General features: G+C 41.3%; 2 protein-coding genes across 2 annotated transcripts in view; one reads left to right on the forward strand and one right to left on the reverse strand.

Annotated features, from left to right (window-relative positions):
* Nucleotides 1–17,107, reverse strand: part of LOC111872120 (lysoplasmalogenase-like protein TMEM86A) — a 102,439-nt gene extending 85,332 nt beyond the window's left edge. Inside the window, exon 1 of the mRNA XM_023865699.2 lies at nt 16,908–17,107. Within this exon, the coding sequence (XP_023721467.1) occupies nt 16,908–16,928 (21 nt within the window). The 5' untranslated portion in view covers nt 16,929–17,107. The remainder of the gene's footprint in view (nt 1–16,907) is intronic.
* A 3,642-nt stretch (nt 17,108–20,749) lies between these two features.
* The window catches only part of LOC111872122 (peroxisomal membrane protein PEX16), a 38,094-nt gene continuing 35,202 nt past the window's right edge, over nt 20,750–23,641 (forward strand). The window contains exon 1 of the mRNA XM_023865701.2: nt 20,750–21,368. Within this exon, the coding sequence (XP_023721469.1) occupies nt 21,242–21,368 (127 nt within the window). The 5' untranslated portion in view covers nt 20,750–21,241. The remainder of the gene's footprint in view (nt 21,369–23,641) is intronic.

Here is a 23,641-nt window from a genome sequence, read left to right on the forward strand (position 1 = left end):
ACAGTACATGCCTTAGACCGCGTGGCTACCGTGACCGGCTTGCCTTACTTACCAAGTTCTAATTCAAATTCAAGTAAAAACAGGTGTTGGACTTTTAAAAGTAAAGCTATCCCTGTAACAGGCTGCGAAGGCCCATTGGGTTGTAAGACGTCGAGGCTCCACATTTTCTCTGGACAGTCGGCTCACAGATGGCGGTAAGGTTGTCAGAATTACGCGCCGGCCGCCCTTTACTCCCCAGGAAGTTTACTGATACTCATTTCTGGTAGAGGCTGAGTCAACCCCAGAGCCATAGTGCGGCTGAATGGATAGGTAATTTGAAAAATCCACCTCATTTGGACTCGAACCCGCGACCTTCCGGCTTGTAGCAAAGTGCCTCAACCAACTAGGGGTAAAATTAAATTCGCCCAACATCCTGAAGTACATATCCCCAAATACAAACTAAAACAAAATTGGTTCAGTAGTTTCCATGATAAAATACACAGACAGACAGACAGGCAGAGAGGCAGATATGCTCTCCCCGTTTAATTAACTTCGAGCGGAGGACGTTAAATAAATTAACCGACACGCCTATTCGTAACTAAAGTTAAGTACTAATTACATGACAGTTGACTTATAATTGTATTAACTGCGAAATGACTAGCGATTGCATTATCATCACCACTGGCACTGAAAAAGCGTCAACATCGATAACACGAAGTTAACGACAATGACAATGGATCATTTTCCAAACCGAAAACAAAATTGCGCCATATACGCTTAGTGCCCGATCACCTTTGCCCAGCCCGAAAGAGGAGGTAACCTCTTAGTAGTGGGAAGATAAGACAGATATCCAACATCGGTAATGGAAGGAGAGGCAGCAGCTGGTAAGCAGTAGCATATTTACCACGAGTGGCATTTTTGTGGCTTATTTGACGTTGCTGTCAGTGGACTGCACAGCCGAACTGTAGGATGATTCGTGAATAATGAATTCGAAAGGGTGTGAAAAGGAATTCTGGCCTAACTATCATGACATTTCCCCGGAGAGACTGAAGAAAACGACAAAAACATCAATCAGTACAGTCCATGTCCTGACCGAGAACCTCTCGGGTACATGTCTGCAGTGCTGCAGCTCGGTGTTACCACGAGATTTAATAATGTAGTGTAAAAATGTTTGGTCAAGTAGCAACGTTACATTCTTTTATTGACCATAACCTTCCGTTTAGAGCCGGGATAGCGTAGTCGGTATAGCGACTGTCTATGGGCTGGACGACTAAGGGGTCGGGGTTCGAGTCCCGGTATGGTCAAGAATTTTCTGTTATCCACGACGTCCAGACCGGTTGTGAGGTCCATCCAACCTCCTATCCAATGGGTACCGGGGGCTCTTTCCCGGGGGTAAAGCGGCCGGGCCGTGAAGCTGACCACTAAACTCCAACTGGTGCCGAGGTCAAGAAAATGTGAATCTATACATCCACCCCCCCATACCCCTTCATGGCGTAGTGCTTAATTAGTTAAGCAGGTAGACAATTTTACCATTTTTTAATATAACCTTCCGCTATTTCGATGGGTACAGTTTGTCCTATATGCAGGTGATTCAAGGTTGACCTGGCCTTTATTTTTACAAAAAGGAACATATGTTCTAGGATCAGCAAACTCGCATTTCGTTTCAAGATACTCTCTCTTTACACGAACGCATTTTTTCCATCGCCTTGGCAAATTACTGATGCCACCAGCACATGAGGTTTTATTCTGAACGAGTAGCCAATTCAGGACACTGTGTCCCAGTTTATCACTAATTTGAAATTTATGCCCTCCTGGGTGTACCTCCATTGGCCCAAACAGTGCAAATCACTGGAAACTAAGCTAGGCAGTAAGTGGAGTAGGTCGTGATTTCCCAGCTCATTGCTGCCAATGTGACCATAAAATTTTCCGAAGGAGGGCGAGCCTAGTCATGCAGTAGGACGACTTTCGCTTACACATCCTAGGTCTTTTCTTCAAAATAATGTGCTGCATATTGTAATACTGTGCATTAACTTTCGGAAGAAAGTCAACAAGAAATTACTCCTTCTGAAGCCCATAACACAATTTCCATGATCTTGCCGGATGGTAGATGCGTCTTGACTTCTTTACGACCATCAGGAAATTTAATGTACCAATCATAGACACTTGTACGTGACAGGGTCTCTTATCCATACTGTGCATTTAACCTACGTAGAATTTCTACTGGTTTCAGTTTTCTTTCACTAGGAATTCGATGATAAAACGCTTTTCTACACTAGAAAAGAGAAGGTCTGACGCTATCTTGTACTGTCACTAACGCGCAAAAGCGAGCCGCATAGTCACCTACCAGGGTATGAGTGTTGCCACCAAGTGTTCAGAAAAGAGTTTTGTTTTTCTTTCTGGTACACAGGTCTTCAGGAGAAAAAAACTGAGGTTAACCTTGAACCACCACCCTCGTAGTTTACTTTGCTTCTCTGCCGTGTTAAGTAAGCTCGCTAGAACCACCACGCAAGATTCTCTCCAGTCTCTCTCGTTCGCAGCTATCGACAGGCTGATCAACACACCCACTTACCCGGACAGGGAAATTTGCTAATGTTCACTCAAACAACTTGAAACTCAAGCGGCCCCTCTAAAGCACAAGGACTGTGTAGTACTTAACATCTGCAGCTAGTTTATAATTAAGGTCAGCTTTGATCCATGTGATGGGGTTGTGAGAAACTGAGTATGAGAAGCTACTGCAGTTTCGCACATGTATCAGTTTCCTGCCATATATACACCAACTGGTACGAACTTCTGAAGCGGGAGGGTCACTAACGCTACTTTCATCCATTCATTCATTCATCAGTAATCTGTCCACAGTCTCTTCCAAAACAGCTCCTCCTCCTAGAGCTTTCTCCTTCAAATGAAAATATCCTCCTCTGTCCCCAAGGTCATCCAGCACCTTCTTACGTCTTCTTCCTCGTCTTCTGGTCACTTCTATCCGACCCTCTCTCTTTCCTTCAATAACTTCTTTTAGAAGGCAGTTACTGCGTAAGATATGATCAATCCAATTAGCCTTCAGTTTTCTTATTTTGTGTAGGATATTCCTCTGCTCTCTGACTCTAATTATCACTTCTTCATTTCCAACATAATCGGTCCAACTGATCTTCTCCATCCTTCTCCAACACCACATTTCGAAACTTTCCAGGTGTTTCTGATCTACTGCCCTAAGTGTCCAAGTTTCAGCCCCATACAGAGCTATGCTACAAATGTAGCATTTCACTAGTTTCTTTCTCAAATTTAAGTCCAATTTGCTGGTAAAAAGATTCTTCTTCTTGCTAAATGCAGCTTTTGCCATGGCAATCCTGGATTTAATTTCACAAGTACACCTTCCATCATCTGTTAACAAGCTACCCAAATATTTAAAACATTTCACATTCTCCAGTTGTTTTTGGTCTATCTTTATTGTGACTGGGGTTGGTTGTCTCGAAATTTTCATTACTTTTGTTTTCTCCACATTCATTCCATGCCATAGCACCTTCCAATTTCAATTAGTCTATCAATCATGCCCTGTAGCACAGTTTCTTCCTTAGCCATTAACACAAGGTCATCTGCATATTTCACAGTTTGAATAATTTTCCCTCCTAATTTGAAGAGTCCGGGAACTGGCGAGTCAGGATATTTATGAAGATATATTTTTTGTAAGTATCTTTCCTTGCAAAAGTTTCGATAATAAACACGTGCTGTTCAATAGTGAAATTTATTTCAGTATAAATGTCGACCGCCGGTCACGGTAGCCGAGCGGTCTACTGCATGTACTGTCTTCGATCCCTTGGAAACCGGGATCGTGGGTTCGAATCCCACTCAGGGCATGGATGTTTAGTTTGTGTGTGTGCGTTTTTCTGTGTTTGTGTACAGGTAGAGCCTTGCGGCGAGATGATCACCCGCCCAAGGAGTCCTACCGAATGTGTAAGATCTAGAAAAAAACCGAAGTGAACGGAGAAGTTCATGGAGGTAGGCCTAGGCCCACTGGGGCTGTAGTGCCAAGGAAAAAAAATAAATGTCGACCACCCTCAACACCTAACACAGATTGACTATTAATACGACTTACTGCAGTGACAAGATCAGACCACCTGACGGCGCGCGTTTATCAGCGCTAATGACTCATTCTGCTATCGACAGTTACAGCAGCAATATGTGAGAAATGTTGTATCCGCTCTAAGCTGCTGCTCATTGAACGCATTGTAGTTAAGGTCGAATGGGTGACCACGCTATTTGCCTCCGCCCTTCTGCTTACGTAGTTCGCCAATAGGAAGAGGGCACCAATCTGACAGATATCAGCGACATATGACCAGTCACCATATCCAAGACAGACAAGGATTCCTCTCCAATCCAGACATATAATACAGAGGGCGTTAGTGAGAACGTGAGATAGCAATATCTGGTGATCAGCTAAACACCATAGGAAGGGGTCGTGGACTATTTGAAATAGTATTTCTGTTAGTTACATCTCTCTGGCTTCGGCTCCAGTACGAAGTGAATGTCTATAGGTGCGCAGTCGACACGAAGAGACATAAGAGAGACATAAGATTTAGACTACAGAAACGACAAAAGGGTAATTTTATGTTCATTTTTCTCTCACATGACACATCACGAGCTCAGTGTGTATTACATAACGCTAATTACTAAATACTGAGTTGTCACTTTTAAAAGAATGTGCAACCGCTCTTCGACTGTCACTTCTTGCAACCGTTGGGCGCCACTTCTTGTGACCGTCCTGTTTTTATTATTGTATTTATTTATTTGCTCGCTTCGGTAGAACACTTGACTCTTCTCAGGATTGTGTCACGGTAATAACTGGGGCAACGAGGAGACTATACGTTTAAAGCTAGTCCACTGATACAAATCAAAGACACTATTTTCTGCTTAATCACAAATTGTTTATTTCAGAAGCAAACACTATATCTTTATTAGCAAGGACGGAGTAATGTCCCCTTTTTATTATTATCAAAGACTAATAGAACCAAATAGACTGATAAATTTAGATATACTTGGAGAGCGCAGCCCGATGACGTCTGCCTCTGGTGAATTCAAAATGCCAAGTCCCTCTGCCCATTCTATTCTGCGGGAGCGTCACCTCATCCACTGCATAGGATTTGAACCGACGGCCTTTCTCCCAGACAAGAATAGTTTCCTAATGGCTGATTTTAACTGTCAATTCATCATACCATCAGTACTAGACAATCACATTACTAACTTTGAGAATAAAGAGATCCAAAGATATTGAACCCGGAACCCTACATGTGAAAGCGGTTATTTCTTAGTTTAGGGTCCAATTACACCCTTCCGAAGACACTTTTATAACAGCTACCCTATTAGCAAAACAAAATTTACATCTTCGGCAAACTACAGACATGTCTTTCCGTGATATCCTCGACCCTTCCCGGTCACCCAAGCTGCAGGTAACAAAACAAGGCAGTTGTTCCTGTCCAAATGCGAAAAGCAAGTCATAACTTCTTAATGGATTAGTCTCCCTAATAAATCAGTCACTCTATTGAAATGGCTAAAGAGGAACATAGCGTCCATTAAAGAGTTTTAAGAGGTTTCGACTGTTACAAATGGTCACCTGTCTGCTTTGTGAACAAATCTTAATTTTTGTATGGGAACAGCTTCAGATACTTTCAGAAGGTTTGTTGAAGCCCAAAAGTTCAGATCACTAATCCATATCTGGACTTCAATCATGTAACATTGTTTTACGTTAGAGAAGAGAACGGCAGAGTTTTAGTGGCCTAAGCGCTGCTCAGGTGAAATGGCCACAAAAATACACGTAGTATCTACAGACAAATCCATTTATTTTGTAACACTTCAATTTAGCTCACCTTCAGCTCATCTGCTGTTCTTTCTTACACTGGAAAATGTTTCTGTTTGGGAAGAACGATCTAGTTGTTGCGATCTACAGGGTCACTAGCCACATTCATAATGAGGTCACGTGTACAGGAGCAAGCAAAATAACAGGAAAAGCGGCCTACAATACAATTCGTACAACAGAAAGCACATAATCATCATACACCCACAGATCATAGGAGTATACTTGTACAACAGCAGAGAGAAAACATCAGCCTAATATTACGCAGAGGGAGGAAGATCCAAGCCTCACAACGTACAGCAAGGAGCAGAATAAAAACCTCATCAATAAACCACACAGACCTAAAAACGTGAGACTTTTAAATTGAAATTTTAACATTAACATTTTATTATTTTTAACCTCTAGTTATATCAGTTTTAACAAAGAGACTACACAAGACAATATATTACTATAAAAACTAGACAGTTATTCTGAAACAAAAAATGGCCAATGTGTGGAAGTACAGCAGATAAGCTGAAGGTGACATTAATACTGTGTTAATACAGTACACCAGCAACTTTGAGGGTACAAAGTTGAAGAGAAATTATATCTGGAAGATACGCAAACAGAAAAGGTTGAATACAACTGGTCTCTACAACTTGTGTTGAGGTATCTGCCGTATCTTCATCAACGAGCTGACATGAGCCATTCTGAACTCGTTCAACGTAGTTCACACGTGTATTTCATCCGCCTGTTCTTCTCTATATCATTCTCCTATGTACGCCATTCCTTATGCACTGTCTTTAACTGTCTTCCCAGAAAATTTTTGTTTGTATTTATCACGTCCGTCATGAATGTTACATGTTGCTTGTAACTGATCATTTTCATATAATCGTTCTAACAATATGAAGTGAAGAACACAAACTGTAAAGCTCTCATTATCCAATTTTAGTCTTTTCTCTGGTATTTCTTTTGCGCAACCAAGTCTCAATGGGTCAATGATGGATTTTGTTTCCGATTACATCAGTAAATGGAAAAGGAATTTGAAGTGTTCTGGGTTTATGGCTGAGGGGTTATGGTATAAGCCGGAAAGTCGCGGGTTCAAGTCCCGATGAGGTCATTGGATTTTTTCAGTTGACCTAATCCTTCCAGCCGCACTAGGCCCTGGGGTCGACTCAGCCTCTAACAGAAATGAGTACCAGGAATTAATTAAATAATTTTCCTGTGGAGTGAAGCGAGGCCGGCGCGTAAGGCTGACAACCTTACCGCCATCTTTGAGCCGATTGTCTAGATCAGCCGTGTCAAACATGCGGGCCCCATAGCCACAAAGTGCGGCCCCTCAACTTTTAGAGCTAATTGATATTAAAATCAGTATTAAAATTATAGTAGAAATATTGTTTGTAAAGACAATTTTCCAACAGACCAGAAGACAAGAAGTCTCACGCAGACATAAATTAGCAGGCTGTAGGAAATTCAATGTTTTGCTATTTCTAACACAATTTCTTGTATAATCTCTCTTTTTACATATTGAAAAGCTGTTTGATACTTTTCAAAAATGACATTCTCTTGCTTTTTAAAACTGTAAGATATGTGACTTTAGGTAACTATATTGAAATTACTCCTAAATAATAAATAGAATTAAATTTCCTTGTATCAAAATCTAATGTATATTTCTATTTTGAAGTGCGGCCTTGGACTCTTATTTATAGGGCTGAGGTGGCCCTCTGTACAAGCTGAGTTTGACATGCCTGGTCTAGATAGTGTGGGACCCTCAAGTCTCACAACCCTATGGGCCTTCACGGCCTGTTACAGGGATAACTTTACTTTACTTTTTATGACGCCTGAACGCCGGAATACGACCGTCTGCTGAGCGGCGCTTCGCTGAGCACATTCCCTTGGCAATGCGGAATGGATCGTTGCTGGACAACGGTTTTTTATGGTGAACATGCATTGCCGTGGTAATGGATACGCAGATAACAAGAGACGAACCATTCAAGTGTGTGTTCTTTCTGCGGTCCGCACCGGTTCATGAAAGGACACGCAATTGATGTGCAGGATTCAGTGAGAATCCAATGTGGAAGGGGGGTCGACTACATCCACCGTAGCCCTACGAGTTGTAAGAGGCGACGAAAAGGGAATCCATTGCCTGGGGGTATAACCGGGCCAGCCTGTTCCTCGGGGATATAAACACGGCGACCTGAGCCTCCAGGTTGGGGGCATGTCGAATCTGAGACAGTAAAATGTGGCCATCAGTCCCGCGGGGCTCTCAGCTGAGAATGACTGCGCTGGAGAGGGCCAGCAGCAATTCTAAACGAGAGATCTATCCTCTTGTGAGAGAGAATGTTACATAAGGACTACAATCGCATGTGTTCAGTTGGCGGTGGGGAAACATACTGGCCATTGGTCTCAAGGGGCCGTTCACCAGGATGAACTGACTGACGGTAATCCGCCAGTCGTAAAGCAACTCTGACTCTGACTGCAGGAGTCAGTCGTACTGAATAGAAGACTAGAGACATCCACTCCCCCATACGCCTTCATGGCGTAGTGCTTAATTCGTTGAGCACAGGGACAACTTTACCTTACCTTAGCTGGTACTGTTTCCCAACGTAAGCGAATAACCAATCACAAAATATGACACAACCGTTACTTTCCCCATCCAGGCTCGCACTTTACGACATTCAATGCTACATAACGTCAAAAGCCTTGTAAAATAACAGAATAAACATAATAGTATTGTTCTGTGTCATGAAGTTGCAACGTCTTATGACGGAGGCCTTCATTCAACTACAGAATAGTCCATGTAGGATTGATAGTGGATGCTCTGACCACGCGACACCCTCTATCCGCTAAAGTTGGCACTAACTTTGCTGACAAGGGGCGGTTGCTCGATCGGTATAGTTCGTTTGCGGACTAAAAGCCACGGACTTATGTTATTTATTAGATATCTCTTTTGCCAGCCACACTTATGTCGCTCATACTCATCTATCATCGCTCTTGAGTGAACATTCGACAAGAATGGCCATGGGGTTTCGATTCCTGATAGCTCAAGATAGTTAGTTTGTTTGTTAGTTAGCTGATAAAATCTTCTAGGGCTATCAGCCTTGTCAACTGATTAAAAATTATCAACGTTTCAAGAACCGTCTCTGTCCACATTGTAAGGGCCTGATGTTACATCAGTCTTCGGTAATTTTTAACCAATTGACACGGCTGACAGCCCGAGATTTCATCAACTTTCCCCGCCGCGAAAGCTTCAGGTCTTACACAGTTAGACAGCTATTTAGACGGATCTCTGGCCAACACTTGGCTGGATTCAGATTATGCAAATTCCAGTTTCGCTTTTCGCGTTATTTGCATGCAAAAATGAACGAAAAATGGACAGTACATAAATCTGTATATTTATCTCGAAACTAATTAATAAATTTGTATTAAAATTGTAAAACTATCGCTGTAACAGGCAGTGGAGGCCCATAGGGTTGCGAGACGTCGAGGCTCCCGCATTTTCTATACAATCGGCTCATAGATGGCGGTGAGATTATTAGCCTTAGGTGCCGGCCGCCCTCTACTCCCTAGGAGATTCCTGGTACTCAATTCAGTTAGAGGCTGAGTCGACCCCAGGGACATAGTGCGGTTGGAAGGGTAAAGTAAACTGAAATATACAATGACCTAATCGGGAATCGAACCCTCGACCTTACGACTTGTAGCATAGTGCCTCAACCAACTGCGCTACCGCGTGCCCCATTAAACTGTATGGAAGGGCGGATGTGGAGTCCCACGTTTTCTTTACCTCGGTACTATTTGGAGGGGAGTGGTCATCTTCACGCCCCAGTCGCCTTATCCCCGGGGTAACAGCCCCCGGTACCCATTGATTAGGAGTCTGGGTGGACGCCAGATCGAGAAGTGAAAATTGTTTACCCTACCAGGACTCGAACTCCGACCACTCGGTCGTCCAGCCCGTAGCCAGTCGCTATACCAATTATACTATACTACGTAGGCGAGTCAAATGAAAACCTTAAATATTTTTTTTTTTCAGTATTATTTATTGTGCACAAGTGGTACAAAGCTGTATCACTTTTCAACATAATCTCTCCCACGCTCAATGCAAGTCCTCCAGCGCTTACAATGTGCATGAATTCCTTTAGGAAAAAATTATTTTCGTAGTCCGCGCAACCACTCATGCACCGCGTGGCGTACCTCTAATGTTTAAACTTGTTGCAATTTCATTCAATGTCACTCGGCGGTTTTCCCTTACTATGGCTTCAACTGCTGCAGTGTTCTCTGGACTCACAACTCGATGTGCCTGACCCAGACGAGGAGCATCTTCCACTGAAGTCACACCATTTGCAAACTTCCTACTCCATTTGTACACTTGCTGCTGTGACAAACATGCATCACCATACTGAAACTTCATTCTTCGATAAATTTCAATAGGTTTCACACCTTCACTACACAAAAACCGAATAACAGAACGCTGTTCTTCCCTGGTATAAGTCTCAAGTGGGCAGCCATCTTATACTAGTGCTGTGACGGTGTTCGTGCATCTGCACTATGCTGCAACCTACAGGCCATTCTGGACGCTGTTTGTAGCACGCTTTCCAACTTACAGGATAATGGTGCGAAATTTCGATTTTTTATTACAAATTTAAGGTTTTCATTTGACTCACCCTCGTACATCGCTATCCCACCTCTAATAGATTTGTATTAAACTGCTTAATACTAAATGTTGTTGGGTAAATATTATTTCGGTCTGATTGATTACTGCGGGCAAACATCAGATCGAACTGTACCAAAATTTGCCCATGTTTATGCTATTACGCAGGTGTGCCATATAAAACGCAACCCAAACAACAATCACGGCACATAAAGAAATAAAAAGCTGTTCCTTCAAACTTTCCTCATAACACTGGAATCACTGTCATCCTGGCTGTTAGACTGTTGTCGCCAATTGTGCAGATGTTCTGCAGGCGTGAAACAATCCTCACGGCGCCCCATGATCATATTCCTCCGAACAACCTAAACTGCTCATCAATGCTTCCGCCGTAACAATAAATCCCTCACGTTGCTATTTTTTGTTTCTTGCTTTACTTAACTGCACAGAATTGAGACAAGATAACTGTCAATTACTAAACTGACCGGCTACAGGCTGGACAACCGTAATTCGATCATCGTCAGACCAGGAACTTTCCTCTTCATTTCTGTGTCAAAACCGGCTCTGGGGCTGGTCCAACCAACCACAGGTGAGAACCGGAGGAACTCTCCTGGCCGGAACATGCGTTCGGCTTTGCTAACGTGCCCCGACATGTCTTTACGGCACAGCATGAGGGTAATTATAATTCATTGTCCTCGCGGTGCGGTTGACTGATGAAAGCCTTCATTTAAACGAAGACTGCAGTAGTCAATAAAGTTATTCATAATCCCTTAGTGAGGTCAACAGGGTGACCTTACGAGTTGGCCCTTAGCTCAAATAATCATACTCCGTTCTGTGACCCGTGAACCTATGAAACTTCTCAAGATTACTTTGCGGAGACGTAGTTGTAGGCAGTGGCGTAACAACCGGGTTGCAGTGACGGCAAAATGCCACGCCTCTAGGGCATCTAGGAGATCCACTCACATAGTTCTTTCGGATTAATCAAGAAAATTATTGCTGATACAGCGAGCTCTCCTGACGTCTGCACAGTTTCGTTACCTTATCTGGCGAAGACAGTGGCGAACACAAATGCAGAGACCTCGTTTTCGAAACCGAAAATTGTTAAAAATTACAGGCGAAGCGCCATGAGCCAATAACGTTTACATGGACTAACAGTTATCTCGGCTGAACAAGTTCTAGGTTCTCAAGTGAACTCTGATGAAATTGGTGATCATTTGCGGAAGTGGAAACAAGGAACAAAGACTGTAAAGACACTGCTTTTAAACTATATTAATACATTTCATATTATGCTTATATTTACCACTAGGCCTACAAATTTCATGAATATGACTATACTTCGTCTATAGCCACCTTTTCAACGATAAAGGAAGCATATTTAATCAGACCCCAAAAAATGAACAGGCTTTCCAAATCAGCATTGCCGTAAATGAAGTTTTGCTACAGGACCTAGCACATCTGCGTTGTAACCGTTCATTCTAATTGGTGGACTATTGTGTATTAATTATACCTATATTAAGTAAATACAAAGAGAATCCGGCAGATCCGCAGAAGGGACATAGTTCAAGTTTTGCTATGTGGACAGGAAGTAACATCTGGTACTTTCCTGGAATTCTGGCAGTTTCAGCAAAGTCGGAAAGTCTTTGAGAATTTGAGAGCTGACAGCACGGAACAGCGATAACTTAAAAGTGGAACGGCCGGAGCCTCATCCCCTGATCGTAATGCATCAAGGGGCTGTCAACCTTAGCGTCAGGTCAGCATCTGCCAGAATCATATAGCAAAGCATCATGATTGGAAATTCAAAATTTAGGGAACCTCCTAGTTTGAAAACTTAACCAATGGCAAAAGTGGAGGAGTGGATTTCTCTTGGAGTCTGGGGTTCGTGGACCTCAGGATTCAGAGAGAGGGCATTCCACCTCAAGGAGTCTTCATACAACTTTCAGCAAAGTCGGACACAAAATTACGACTACGTCCCATCCGTAAAAGTATTATTACAAGTAAAGTTCTACATAAGTGTTACTAATAGATTCATTTGTATTCAGTGAGCCGGAGGGAATTAAATGATTACTAAGTGCAACGGTCTAAAGAGGTGTGTGTGATTGTAGTGAAAGATTCTTCCTGCCCTGCCCGAGCCAGACCCGTATAAGACCCGGGATATGAACTCAGCTCTACCAATTACCGAACAGAACCCAGATACTCCCGTCTTTACCTATTCGCGAGACACCTAAGCGTGTACAGGAAGCGAGCTCTCGCCTACCAGCTCCAACAACCACAATTCTCCTCCCTTCCCACCTAACTTCTCGACATCCACGAGAAGAGGGAGGACGGTGATAAGGGAAACCAACGTAAGGGCACAACGAAGCGAGCGGTTATAGGAAAGATGGCGACCAACGTGTGAAGCTTGAAGCCTCACTGACGAAAAGCCGTTAGAACGTGTACTTATGCCACTTATTGTAAAGCCTACTTACGGTACAAATAAGGGTCATTTAATTTCGTCGGATTAAAATTTGACTAGAGGAAAATACTCATGACCTATTTCTTGAACTATTATTATTTCGTTTTATAGAGCATGTGAATGTTCTGTTGTGGGTTACTTTACAACATTAGAGTATGCAGTGTCAGATCGTAATGAGCAGTCCGTAATTGGCCTTGCGGCCGCTGGCTCAGCACATAAATAATAAAGAATTGAATTAGTATTATTATTTTTTTTTTCATGGGATGAGACTAAGTCCACTTGGTACTGCGGCCACTGTTTGGCCTGTTGTACCAGCCCCAGATGATAGATGATGATTGTGGACCAATTGGTGGAATGAGAATTGGCGGGGGAAATCGAAGTACTCGGAGAAAACCTGTCCCAGTTCCACTTTGTCCACCACAAATCCCAGGCCGCCGTGATGGGAAGCCTCAGCTATGGCACGGCCCTGCCTAGTCCGTTAAGTTGGAATAAGAAGAAATCAAATCATGACTCCTGGACCTGAACTACAGTCTTTCAAAACGTTAAGCAAATAGCTTAAGCAAATATGTAGACGAAACGAGAATGGAACCTGATGATGGTGCTAGGCGTGCTCCACAGATGTGGCACCGAGTCTGCGACAAGACAGGAGACTTCACTAAGATTCCGTGATTTTAGTCCGCAAGCGAACTATACCGACCGAGCGACCGCCGCTTGTCGGCGAAGTCAGTGCCAACTTTAGCGGATAGTGGGTGTCGCGTGGTCAGCGCAACGAATCCCCACGGCCATTAATTTCGGGTTTCTAGACCGGAGCCGCTACTTACTTGAAATAGCTCCTCAATTATCCTCACGAGACTGAGTGGATCCCGTTCCAGACCCACTACTTCTCAGAAAATCTGGTAGCGCCGGGAATCTAACCCGGACCTCGGGATTTGTAGCCAGGAAATCTTAGAACTAGACCACAGAGCTAAAGGCTTCAAAACTGTCGTCTTTGACTAATACAATTCTCCTTTTAATTTCATACCAACATTGCCACTGGTTTCCGAATGGCCTGAGTAAATGAGACTCCGATTCTAAAACGACGCTATGATTATGACCGCACCCACACAAAATGGCACTGATATGGTCATTGTGAGTTGAAACTCAAGCTCTAAATGAGAGTGTCAAAACTACGAAACAGCACAACTGCGCTGTGCGTTTGGCTTTTAAGTAGTGTGAGACAAAAAAGTGCTCCGTGTTGCTAACTGCAATATAAAAGTTGCTCCATGTTGCTAATTGTAATACAAAAGTTCCCTTATGACCATCTGCTCTCCTTTTTCACGCAGTACGGGCAAGAAATTCCCAGGCGTTTTTCACTGTCTTATTAGTACAGCGTCTGTCGGGCGCATTCCTTGTAAGTTGAGACCCTGTGTTTATGCTTTGTTAAGTGAAGCACTAATTGAAATGAACAAGAATATCTTACACTGCAATCTGAATATTGGACAGGACAAGTAGAACAGTACTTTAACATATATAACAAACAAATCAAGAAACAAATTTCATGGTTTTAGTCCGCAAGCGACCTATACCGACGGAGCGACAGCCGCTTGTCGGCGAAGTTAGTGCCAACTTTTGCGGATAGAGGGTGCCGCGTGGTCAGCGCAACGAATCCCCACGGCCATTAATTTTCGGTTTTCTAAATCGAAGCCGCTATTTCCTTGAAGAAGCTCCTCAGTTAACATCACGAGGCTGAGTGGACCCCGTTCCAGACCTACTAATTCTCAGAAAAAATCTGGTTGCGCCGGGAATCGAACCCGGACCTCTGGATCTGTAGCCAAGAACGGTGACCACTAGACCACAGAGGCGGTCATAGGCCACGGAAAACCTGATACTAATTTTGAATCACCCTGTACAATTGAAAGCGGTAAAGTTGTTGCCAGAGCCATGTTTCGTGACGATCGGCTCAGGCATTCAAGTAGCATTTAGGTTATTACTTCAGCGATTTCAGAGGCCTTAGTATTGGTATTACTGATGGGCGGGATTTATCAAGTATGCCGATGAGGTGGCTTCAGGTGACATAACATAAATACTAAGTTTCATGACGATAAGTTCAGGCATTCTAAAGTTGTTGGGGGTGACACACAGACAATATTCTGATCTCACAAGCCTACTTCTATTATTTTTCTTTTCAAAAAAGAAAAGCAGGCTAAAAACTGAATGGACGTTAAGAAGTATAAAAGCTGTGTTCTTGGTGTTCAACTGTTTGTTAAAACGGTTCTTGTTTCTGTATTGTTGTGCAGATGTTTTGTCAGTGCTGTGTCTTATGACTGTTGAGTGCAGACTCTTCCTGCCTATCGTCACACTTGTAACCAGTACATATCGGTAGTATGTAAGTAAACTGACGATCTATCCAAGTACCAAATGCCTAACTCTAGTGATTCATTAGTTATCGCAATTAAACCGAAATGTACAATAAACACCCATTTCTAACATGACTTATATTTCACTCGAGTTAATAATGTCACATTTTGATGTGAGATGTTACATTGTTAGCCTCAGCGTAAAAAGCAAAAGTTTGTTAGTATTTATTTTTTGTAAAATTATATAGCTGAAAACAAATCAAAAGTCTGCATGCTGTCGCCATTTTGTTGTTTCTTACACTCTACAAAACAATTAGTTTAACAAACGTTCCATGTCACCTCATCAGTAAGTAATTTCAGGAACCTAGATTAAGTATTGCTGACACCTCACCAGTTCGTGCTTTGGCCACGGTTGTTAACTGTAAGAAAGTAAAAGGCACGTGGTTGGGGGTGTTTTTTTTATGGCATATTAAATTCTGTGAAAAATGGGTCAGTTGGTTCAAAAAATCAAACTACACACACGCGTACATACACAGAGCTTGTTGATTGTAGAAGCCTAAACTTTTCCTTCAGGACGGAAAGTAGACTGATGTCCGGCTGGCTCAGTACATTAAACTTAAAAAAAAAATCCAGTTTTCTTTTGTAACAAAACCATTATGTGGGTAGCATTTTTATTATTTTCAGATATGGATCGTTGGATACTGTATTTAACTTGGTTTGTGAACTGAAGTAAGTATCTTAAGTCACAAGGACCTTGGTCGTGGAAAGCCATTACGAACCATCAGATTTATTCTAATACATTCGTTGCAGGAAACAGAATTGGTTTCGTAGAACTCAACACTATTTGCAGCAAAGAGGTTGCTCTAGTGGCAACGTTGCAGACTTCTGTTCGGCAGATGCTTCACTAAAATCTCGCCTGGGACCACAAGCTACCCTGATTCAGTTTTCTCGTGGTTTTCCTCAGTCCCTCCAGGCAAATGCTGGGAAGCAGCCCGATTAGGGAACAACCGCTTCCTTCCAAATCCTTCCCAATCTGTCACCCCATCATCTGACATTCGTCTCGATAGTGAGGTTCAATAACATACGTAGGGCGGGAAGAAATTTACGAACACAAGCTGCACCGTTTTCGAAATGACAGTGACATTAATGAAATACACATGCGAAAACTTAAAATATTAGTAATTACGTGCTAACTACATTTCAACATAAGAAATAAGCGTGTGCAATGAAGTTTAAATCTTGCAAGGAAAATACATCTGCACTAGCACCAGGGCTCTCAGGCGACAAATGTGAAGCCTTCAAAAGCTGTGGGATAAAATCTGTAGTCATGAGAGTGACATTTTCACACTTAAAATCATGGCCAACGCTGGAACCATACCAATCTCACACCTATTCATAATTTTGTAGCGTGGATTTTAAAATCTAATGATGACAGTAATGGTATAAAAGTGACGATGTGTCAATGAACCCGTCGACTTAAGAATAAACAAATACATTTTCGTCATAAACCCTGAAAATTCCATGAATGATAATGATGACACTTACTAGTCTTGCATGAAAAGGAAATGTCAAGCAGAAGGAACAAAGCATGAATATGGAGGCGGCGAACATACACAGACATATCTTATTAGCGACGGAAACGAAACAAAGAAGTCCCGTCATATCTGAACTCACCACTTGCGTAGGAGAAGTCATTTCTCCTTTGGTATCCAGCTGTAATCAAGCACTCTTCCCTCTCCCTGGTTATAACTCGCAGTACAGAGCCTGAATAGCCTGCTTTGCGGCCGACTTCGGGTCAGCTGGTTGTATAACGACCTTGAAAAGGTTTGTTTTGGTTCTCGGTGTACTTGCAAAATCCGTATATTGCAACTACTAATGCATACCCTAGTGACCAATGTGAGAAGCTCGTGGAGTTCAGTGCACTGATGTATGATGGCAACTACTCAGTATTGAGCGGTTGTATTTGTATTGGCGACCAGCCGTGCAGAGCCATCTTGTGGCAAATAGTGAAGCTACTTGTAGGCACTGGCTCTGTGAATGTAATGAAATGGGATAGGTTTCGGGTTAGAGATTAAAGAAATATGCCGGTGCAAGGAAGTTGAACACGGAAGTCGTGGCGCGAATATAAAATTAAATATCCTGAATTCTTTTTAAATGGCCTAGAAAATTCACGTTTGACAATTAAATGTTACTTTAAAACTTTCAATTCCTGCACTGATTGGGATACATTGTAAGAGGAAAATGTATTATTTATTACTGAAATGATTGCTTACATTTGTAGCATGAAAGTTCAATGACTTTTCAGGCCGTGTTGACACGTGTGTTGCTGAAGCAGTGTTTTATGTTCGAAGCTAGGGACGAAACCTTACCGGTACATAATAACTTAGTAGCCTCTGTAGAATTTTTGTAATTCTATGAATGTAAAATTGATTAATTTTGCTATTAAACTGAAGGGTGTTAAATTCGTGTCCAAAGTAGATGTTTTGCGAAGACCTCTGTCAATTTTAAGAAAAATAACGATTCCTTGTAAAAGGCCCTTTGCCAGGTTCCTTGAGCTGTGTATTGTTTTTCCTAATTCACCAAAAATTATGTACATTAGGTAGAATAACCAAAATTGAAAGATAGCGCATTGAATTCAATTCAATTCAATTCAATTGAAGCATGTTACCACATATTTCTTGTATATTTTTGAGATGTAAGTAATTTGGAATTGACGAGAAAAAAGAAATATGAATCTCTGCAATTTATTACTACTCGTATAGAAACATTCATAAAATTCGTTTAAGTTAGCAAAAAAGTAACATTAGCTTACCATATTATATATTGTAATCATTATATAACCCATTATATCAACATTATTTAATGGTAGTTCAGAAACATACAGGTAATGGAATATATAACTACAGAAATGTAAAAAGCGTAAAACAATATTATTGCCTGGGGGGAAGGTCAATACAGTTAAATGGGCCTTTTTATAAATATCCATCTGCATTGCTACAAAGATTCATCGATTCAGGCTTAAAATGATTACATTTGTAGGGGTGTGAGTTTCTTGATAGAAAGGAATACTCATAATCAGCTGAATTAATAATACGCTTGATATCTTGCAGGAAATCTGAGCAATGGCCATTTTCAGTCAAAAGAGGACAGACAGGTGTAGTCCTAATGAACAGCCTGAGGGGTAAAGTGATTTATCTTGGTTTACGGTGCAGAAATAATCATGCTGTAAAATTCTTACTACTATTTTATACTCAGATTTCAAATTGTACAGAACCATAGAACAACATTTCATAATTAATATTCGTTTATTTTGACTCGCCTGACTTAGGGAAGAAGGGACAGGAGGCTGGAGAAAATTGCATAATAGCAAGCTTTATAATTTGCACTCCTTACCAAATGTTATCAGAATGATGAAGTCAAGGAGGATATGAAGGGCTGGGCATGTAGCATGCATGTGAAGGAAGAGAAATGAATACAAAATTTTGGTAGGAAATCCCCAAGGAAAGGGACAACAAGTAAGACATATACAAGGATGCAAATGCATATTAAGGAGATAGGATGGTGTGATGTGGACTGGATTCATGGTGTGCCCATGTGAACACAGTAATGAACTTTTGTATTCCATAAAATATTGGGAAATTCTTGAGTGTCTAAGAAACTGATGTCTTCTCAAGGAGGACTCAGCTCTATAGACTTATTTAGTGGGCACCGATTGATTGTTTAATTCAGATTCACAATCCTTCCGGCCACACTAGGCCCTGGGGTTTACTCAGAAATGAGTACCAGGAATTAATTAAATGATTTTCCTGGGGAGTAAAGCGCGGCAGGCGCGTAAGGCTGACAACCTTACCGCCATCTTTGAGCCGATTGTCAAGGTAATTTGGGACCCTCAGTGTCTCATAACCCTATAGGCCTTCACGGCCTGTTACAGGGATAGCTTTCCTTTTTTTTTTACAGTTCATTTATTGACCAGTTTTGTTGATGGTCATGTTGGCATATGTTGATGAAATATAATGGTATTGCTGTGACCCTTGATGTGTATTTGGGATTCATGCTATTTTTGCAGCCTGACATGTAAAAGGGTGATCACATTGGCCCCACAGTCTACAGTTTGCCCTCTACCTTTCTTTCCCCATACACTCGCAGATAAACCGGCAGGCTTCATGCCACAGTCAGTCTTCCAGCCTATATTGCTGAATTACACGTCCTGCAGGTAGCACTGGTGGACTGACGGGTTCCCTACAGTCCAACAGTCCAAACGATTGGCTGGCTGGCCATACCACACACATCAGTTTTGCCTTTCAGTCTTCAACTGTGCAGGCCAAATGGGAGTACAAACTGTGTGTGTATGGGGGCCCTAAGGCATTAACTGTCTTCACCTGCTCGAACACTGGGATCATGACTTCGAATTTCGCTTGAGGCATGGATGTCTGCGTACATTTATTCTGTGTTTGTGTTGTTCTGTGTGTAGGTAGCAGCCTTGCGACAGGCTGATCCCCGGTCCAAGGCATCCTACCAACTGTGTATAGGTTAAAAGAGGGGAAAAGTAGCCAAGTTCCACAAGGGTTGCAGAGCCATAGATAGATAGATAGATAGATAGATAGATAGATAGATAGATAGATAGATAGATAGATAGATNGGTAGACAGATTTATAAAATATTGTGTCCTGACAAGAGTTTTGATATTTCCATTAGAAAGTGCAGCCTATACTTCGTATCAGATTCATTACTGTAAAACTATGTGTTAGCAAAATGTTTTTCATTAGTTTTTGAAAGTACAGACCATGCTTAGTATCATTTCCAAAATACTGTAAAACCATACATCAGCAAATACTTTTTCTTTGGTTCTAAAGATACTGCCATTACTCTGAGATTCTTAAGTGCAAAACTTGTATTGTGGTTCAAAGAATAGATATTCGCAGGTTTGCTGACATTGCCTTTTTAATGGTAATTATGCAGGGCTGGAAGTGTGGGTAGGCAGAGAAGACTTTCCTACTTGTCCTGAACATCTATTTGGTTTTTAAAAGCCATTTGCACCTAGGAGTAAGTAAATATGGGAGTAATATCTGGAAACCTCAGTAATATTATTTGCTATGTGTAATACAATATGTACTCGTAGTACATTAAAGTAACTGAACAATTATTTTATGTAGCTTTCAAATGTAGGTTTCGAACCAAAGTTCAATACAGATATCTATGATGGCAACAGATTTTTCATTCAATTTTACCCAAATTTAACTTTCCCCCAGATCTTTTGAATATTATATTTTCCTATATATGATATATATTTGAGAATTATCCTGTGTATTTTAATTTCTAAAATCGGAGTAAGGTCCACTGCAGTACAAGGGACTAGAGTGGCAAAATTATTCATTGCTGGCTCATGAAACGTAATGAAAGGTCTGGGTGCGGGGGGGGGGAAATAATAGTAGGTAACCTCCTTACCGTTTGAGCTCGGCGTAGTGGTAAGCAGCCATTTTGAAGTTGTTACACAGCAGATTGGAGTAGATGGCAGCATACCGAACTTGCCTCAGGTGCATTTCCACTTAGTGGCATTGAGATGCATTATCGCGTGTGCTGAAGCCTGTTTTGAGGGTTTTGCGAGGTTTGCGAGAGTAGGAGTTGATTTTGAGAAATGTAGAAAATTCGCGCCTTTTTCATGTAGAGCCATGTAGAGTGCATCCCGTACGTAATCCACAGTTTGCCGCTACTGTCAGAATAACATGTGAACTACGTTACAAAGTATTACTGACCGTGAAAGGTTTTATGTGATGGTAGTACTGATATGAAAATCTGTGCGTGTTTGTGGGGGTCGCTAGTTGGATTATCGAAATTGAAGTTTTGGGGATTCTAGGTAATTGCTAAAGTTGTGACTAAAGTAATGTGTAATGACTGCAGTTTTTTAAATGTTGGGTTGTAAGATTTCAAGTACGGTGATAGAGCACTTTTTGCTACTTCCAATCATGTGTTTATTAAGTTCATGGTGATAGTGTAATTTCAACATTCCCATGATGTCGGCCATATTACGTTCGCTACCAGAACTTTACACGTCGTACAAGGATTGGGTGAGCCAGAACCCTCAAGTTGCGGGAGATTTTGAATCTACTGTCAAATGGTTATCATATTTCATTGCAGGTTGGTACGGTTTAGCAGCAGGAATAAGTTAGAGGTAATTCTGCATCTTTGTAAAAAATTAAAAACTGTCTACATCTTTACTAAAACACTATTTTCCGCGTTAAAATGATATTCGTTAACGGTTGTTAAATGTGGTAATTTGGTCTGGCCTTGGAATCTAGTCCACTTCACTTACAGTTAAAATATTTTATGTTTGTGATTTTAGTAAAGTAGCACTTGTATGTAAGTTATGGTGATTAGTCAGTTGGCATAACTGTTCGAAAAGGCTTACATGATTCAGACTGTGTGTGTTAATTTATGTAAAATCTGGATTCATTGATGTGTAATGAAGTTTGATAGTCTGTGGTAATAGATTAGGATGTTTTGGATGAGATGGTCATCTTGTTACCAATAAGTTTCTAATGGCTGAAGGTCTCAACACAGATTTTGAAAATAACGCTGCTTTTAGTAACAGATGCAGGAGCAGCAGTAGGAGCAATTAGATGTCAACAAGATTTTGTCCTCATTATACAGTATGAAAGAGCACATAAAAGTGTATTTTATATTATTTGTTGGCTAGTGGGGCATCTTCTGGTCGCCTCAAGCATTCAGGCCACTGCAAGGGTGCTCCAGTGTTCCTCAGTACTAGAAAAACTTTCTCTTTCATGTCTGTCACTTCTAGCCATGCAGAACCAAAGATCTCAATTCTCCTCAGCCAGAGCTGGGCACCGACAAAGTATGTGGTATGAAGAATCCTCTTACTGTCTAGATCTCTTGCACAGGGCAGTTTCTGAGAGGCTTGTGATTTTTAGGTACTGCCCCAGTGTACGGTGGCCAGTCAGCATATCTTTTACTAGGGTACGTTTTCTGTCCCATCCAGTAGGTCCCTAGACGCTTTATCTGAAGGCCCTTCAATGAAGCTCTTCAACTTCATTGTACCTAGTGTAGCAGCCCATTGTGAATGCTCCTCCCTCAGCCACGTCTTAATCTTGGTCCTACCAGCAGATGGCGATATTGAAATTGCAGGTTTGAGACTGAGAATTATTTAATCCTTTCTTGACCAAGGCCTCAACATCCTCATTACTCTCAATCGCACTGTAATCAAGGATCCAGAGCAATATGAACTTGTTCCAACTACACTGAAACCTTGATTTTATAGTTTCTAAGGGACCACCTAAAACAAATGCAAAATCGAGGAAGCTGTAAAATCAGGGAAATATGAAGACTGTGGTCTTCTTCATGCCATAACTTCAGAAATTCACTTAAAATATGCATATTTGAACACAATGTAAATGTGTTTTTTTTTAAATTTTACGATGCTTTATCAACTGCTTTGTTTTAGTAACATCAGTAACATAAGATGGTGATTATAACTGGTTAATGGAAAGGATATTGAAGAAAGCTGTCATTGCCTGTTTCAAGGCACTATCCCAGCATTTTCCAGGATGGTGAATACCTAGTTACACTATTTCCTCTAATAGCCAACTTTCTGTTTCTTTACTCCTTGGGCAGTCAGTCTGTATAATTCATTTTCACCTGTATTGCACATTACAATAATATTGTCCTTGGTATCGAATTGATGTATGTACTTTCTGGTTGCTTCCAGTCCTTTCAATGCAACCAAGAATGCTGCTTTATGTTTTACAACTTCTTCCTCTTTTAGACTAATTAAATCTTGATCTGATGCCTGGTTGACACTCCAAACTCCACAGATCATGAGAGCGCTGGCACATATTGTGTAGTCCTCAGACTGCATTACATTATGTTACGTTACATTACATTGCATTCCATGGATCCAAAGTTAGTCAAAATGACTGTAGGATGTGGAATATGTCATATAAATACAAAACATATGTACAGTCCCAATGGAGTTCTCATGCAAGAGAAACCAAGAATACACATTGACTTCACATAAGGCAATTTAAAGATACATAGGTTATTTTCTAGACAGTAGGTATTCATCAGCAGAGTAGAATGAGTTTGTATTTAAATATCGTTCAGTGCTATTTCAAATCGTGCTTTTTCATTCATAAGACTTTTGAGATCAGATGGCAGGTTATTAAAAATTTTGATCCCAGCACAATATAAGCTTTTCTGAAAGCATGAGAGGTTAGCAGTTGGTTTATGAAGACAGTGTTTGTGTCTTGTGTTAACACTGTGTACATCCGCATTCATCTGAAAATGTTCGTTATTTGTAATGAAGTTTATTAATGAATATATATATATATATATATACGATGGGGTACCCAAAAGAAACCGAACTAATTTTTTTGTGGGCAGAGCTTTTGTAGTAC

Source organism: Cryptotermes secundus, unplaced genomic scaffold (genome assembly GCF_002891405.2).
Source record: "Cryptotermes secundus unplaced genomic scaffold, Csec_1.0 scaffold461, whole genome shotgun sequence".
Classification (NCBI taxonomy): Eukaryota; Metazoa; Arthropoda; class Insecta; order Blattodea; family Kalotermitidae; genus Cryptotermes; species Cryptotermes secundus.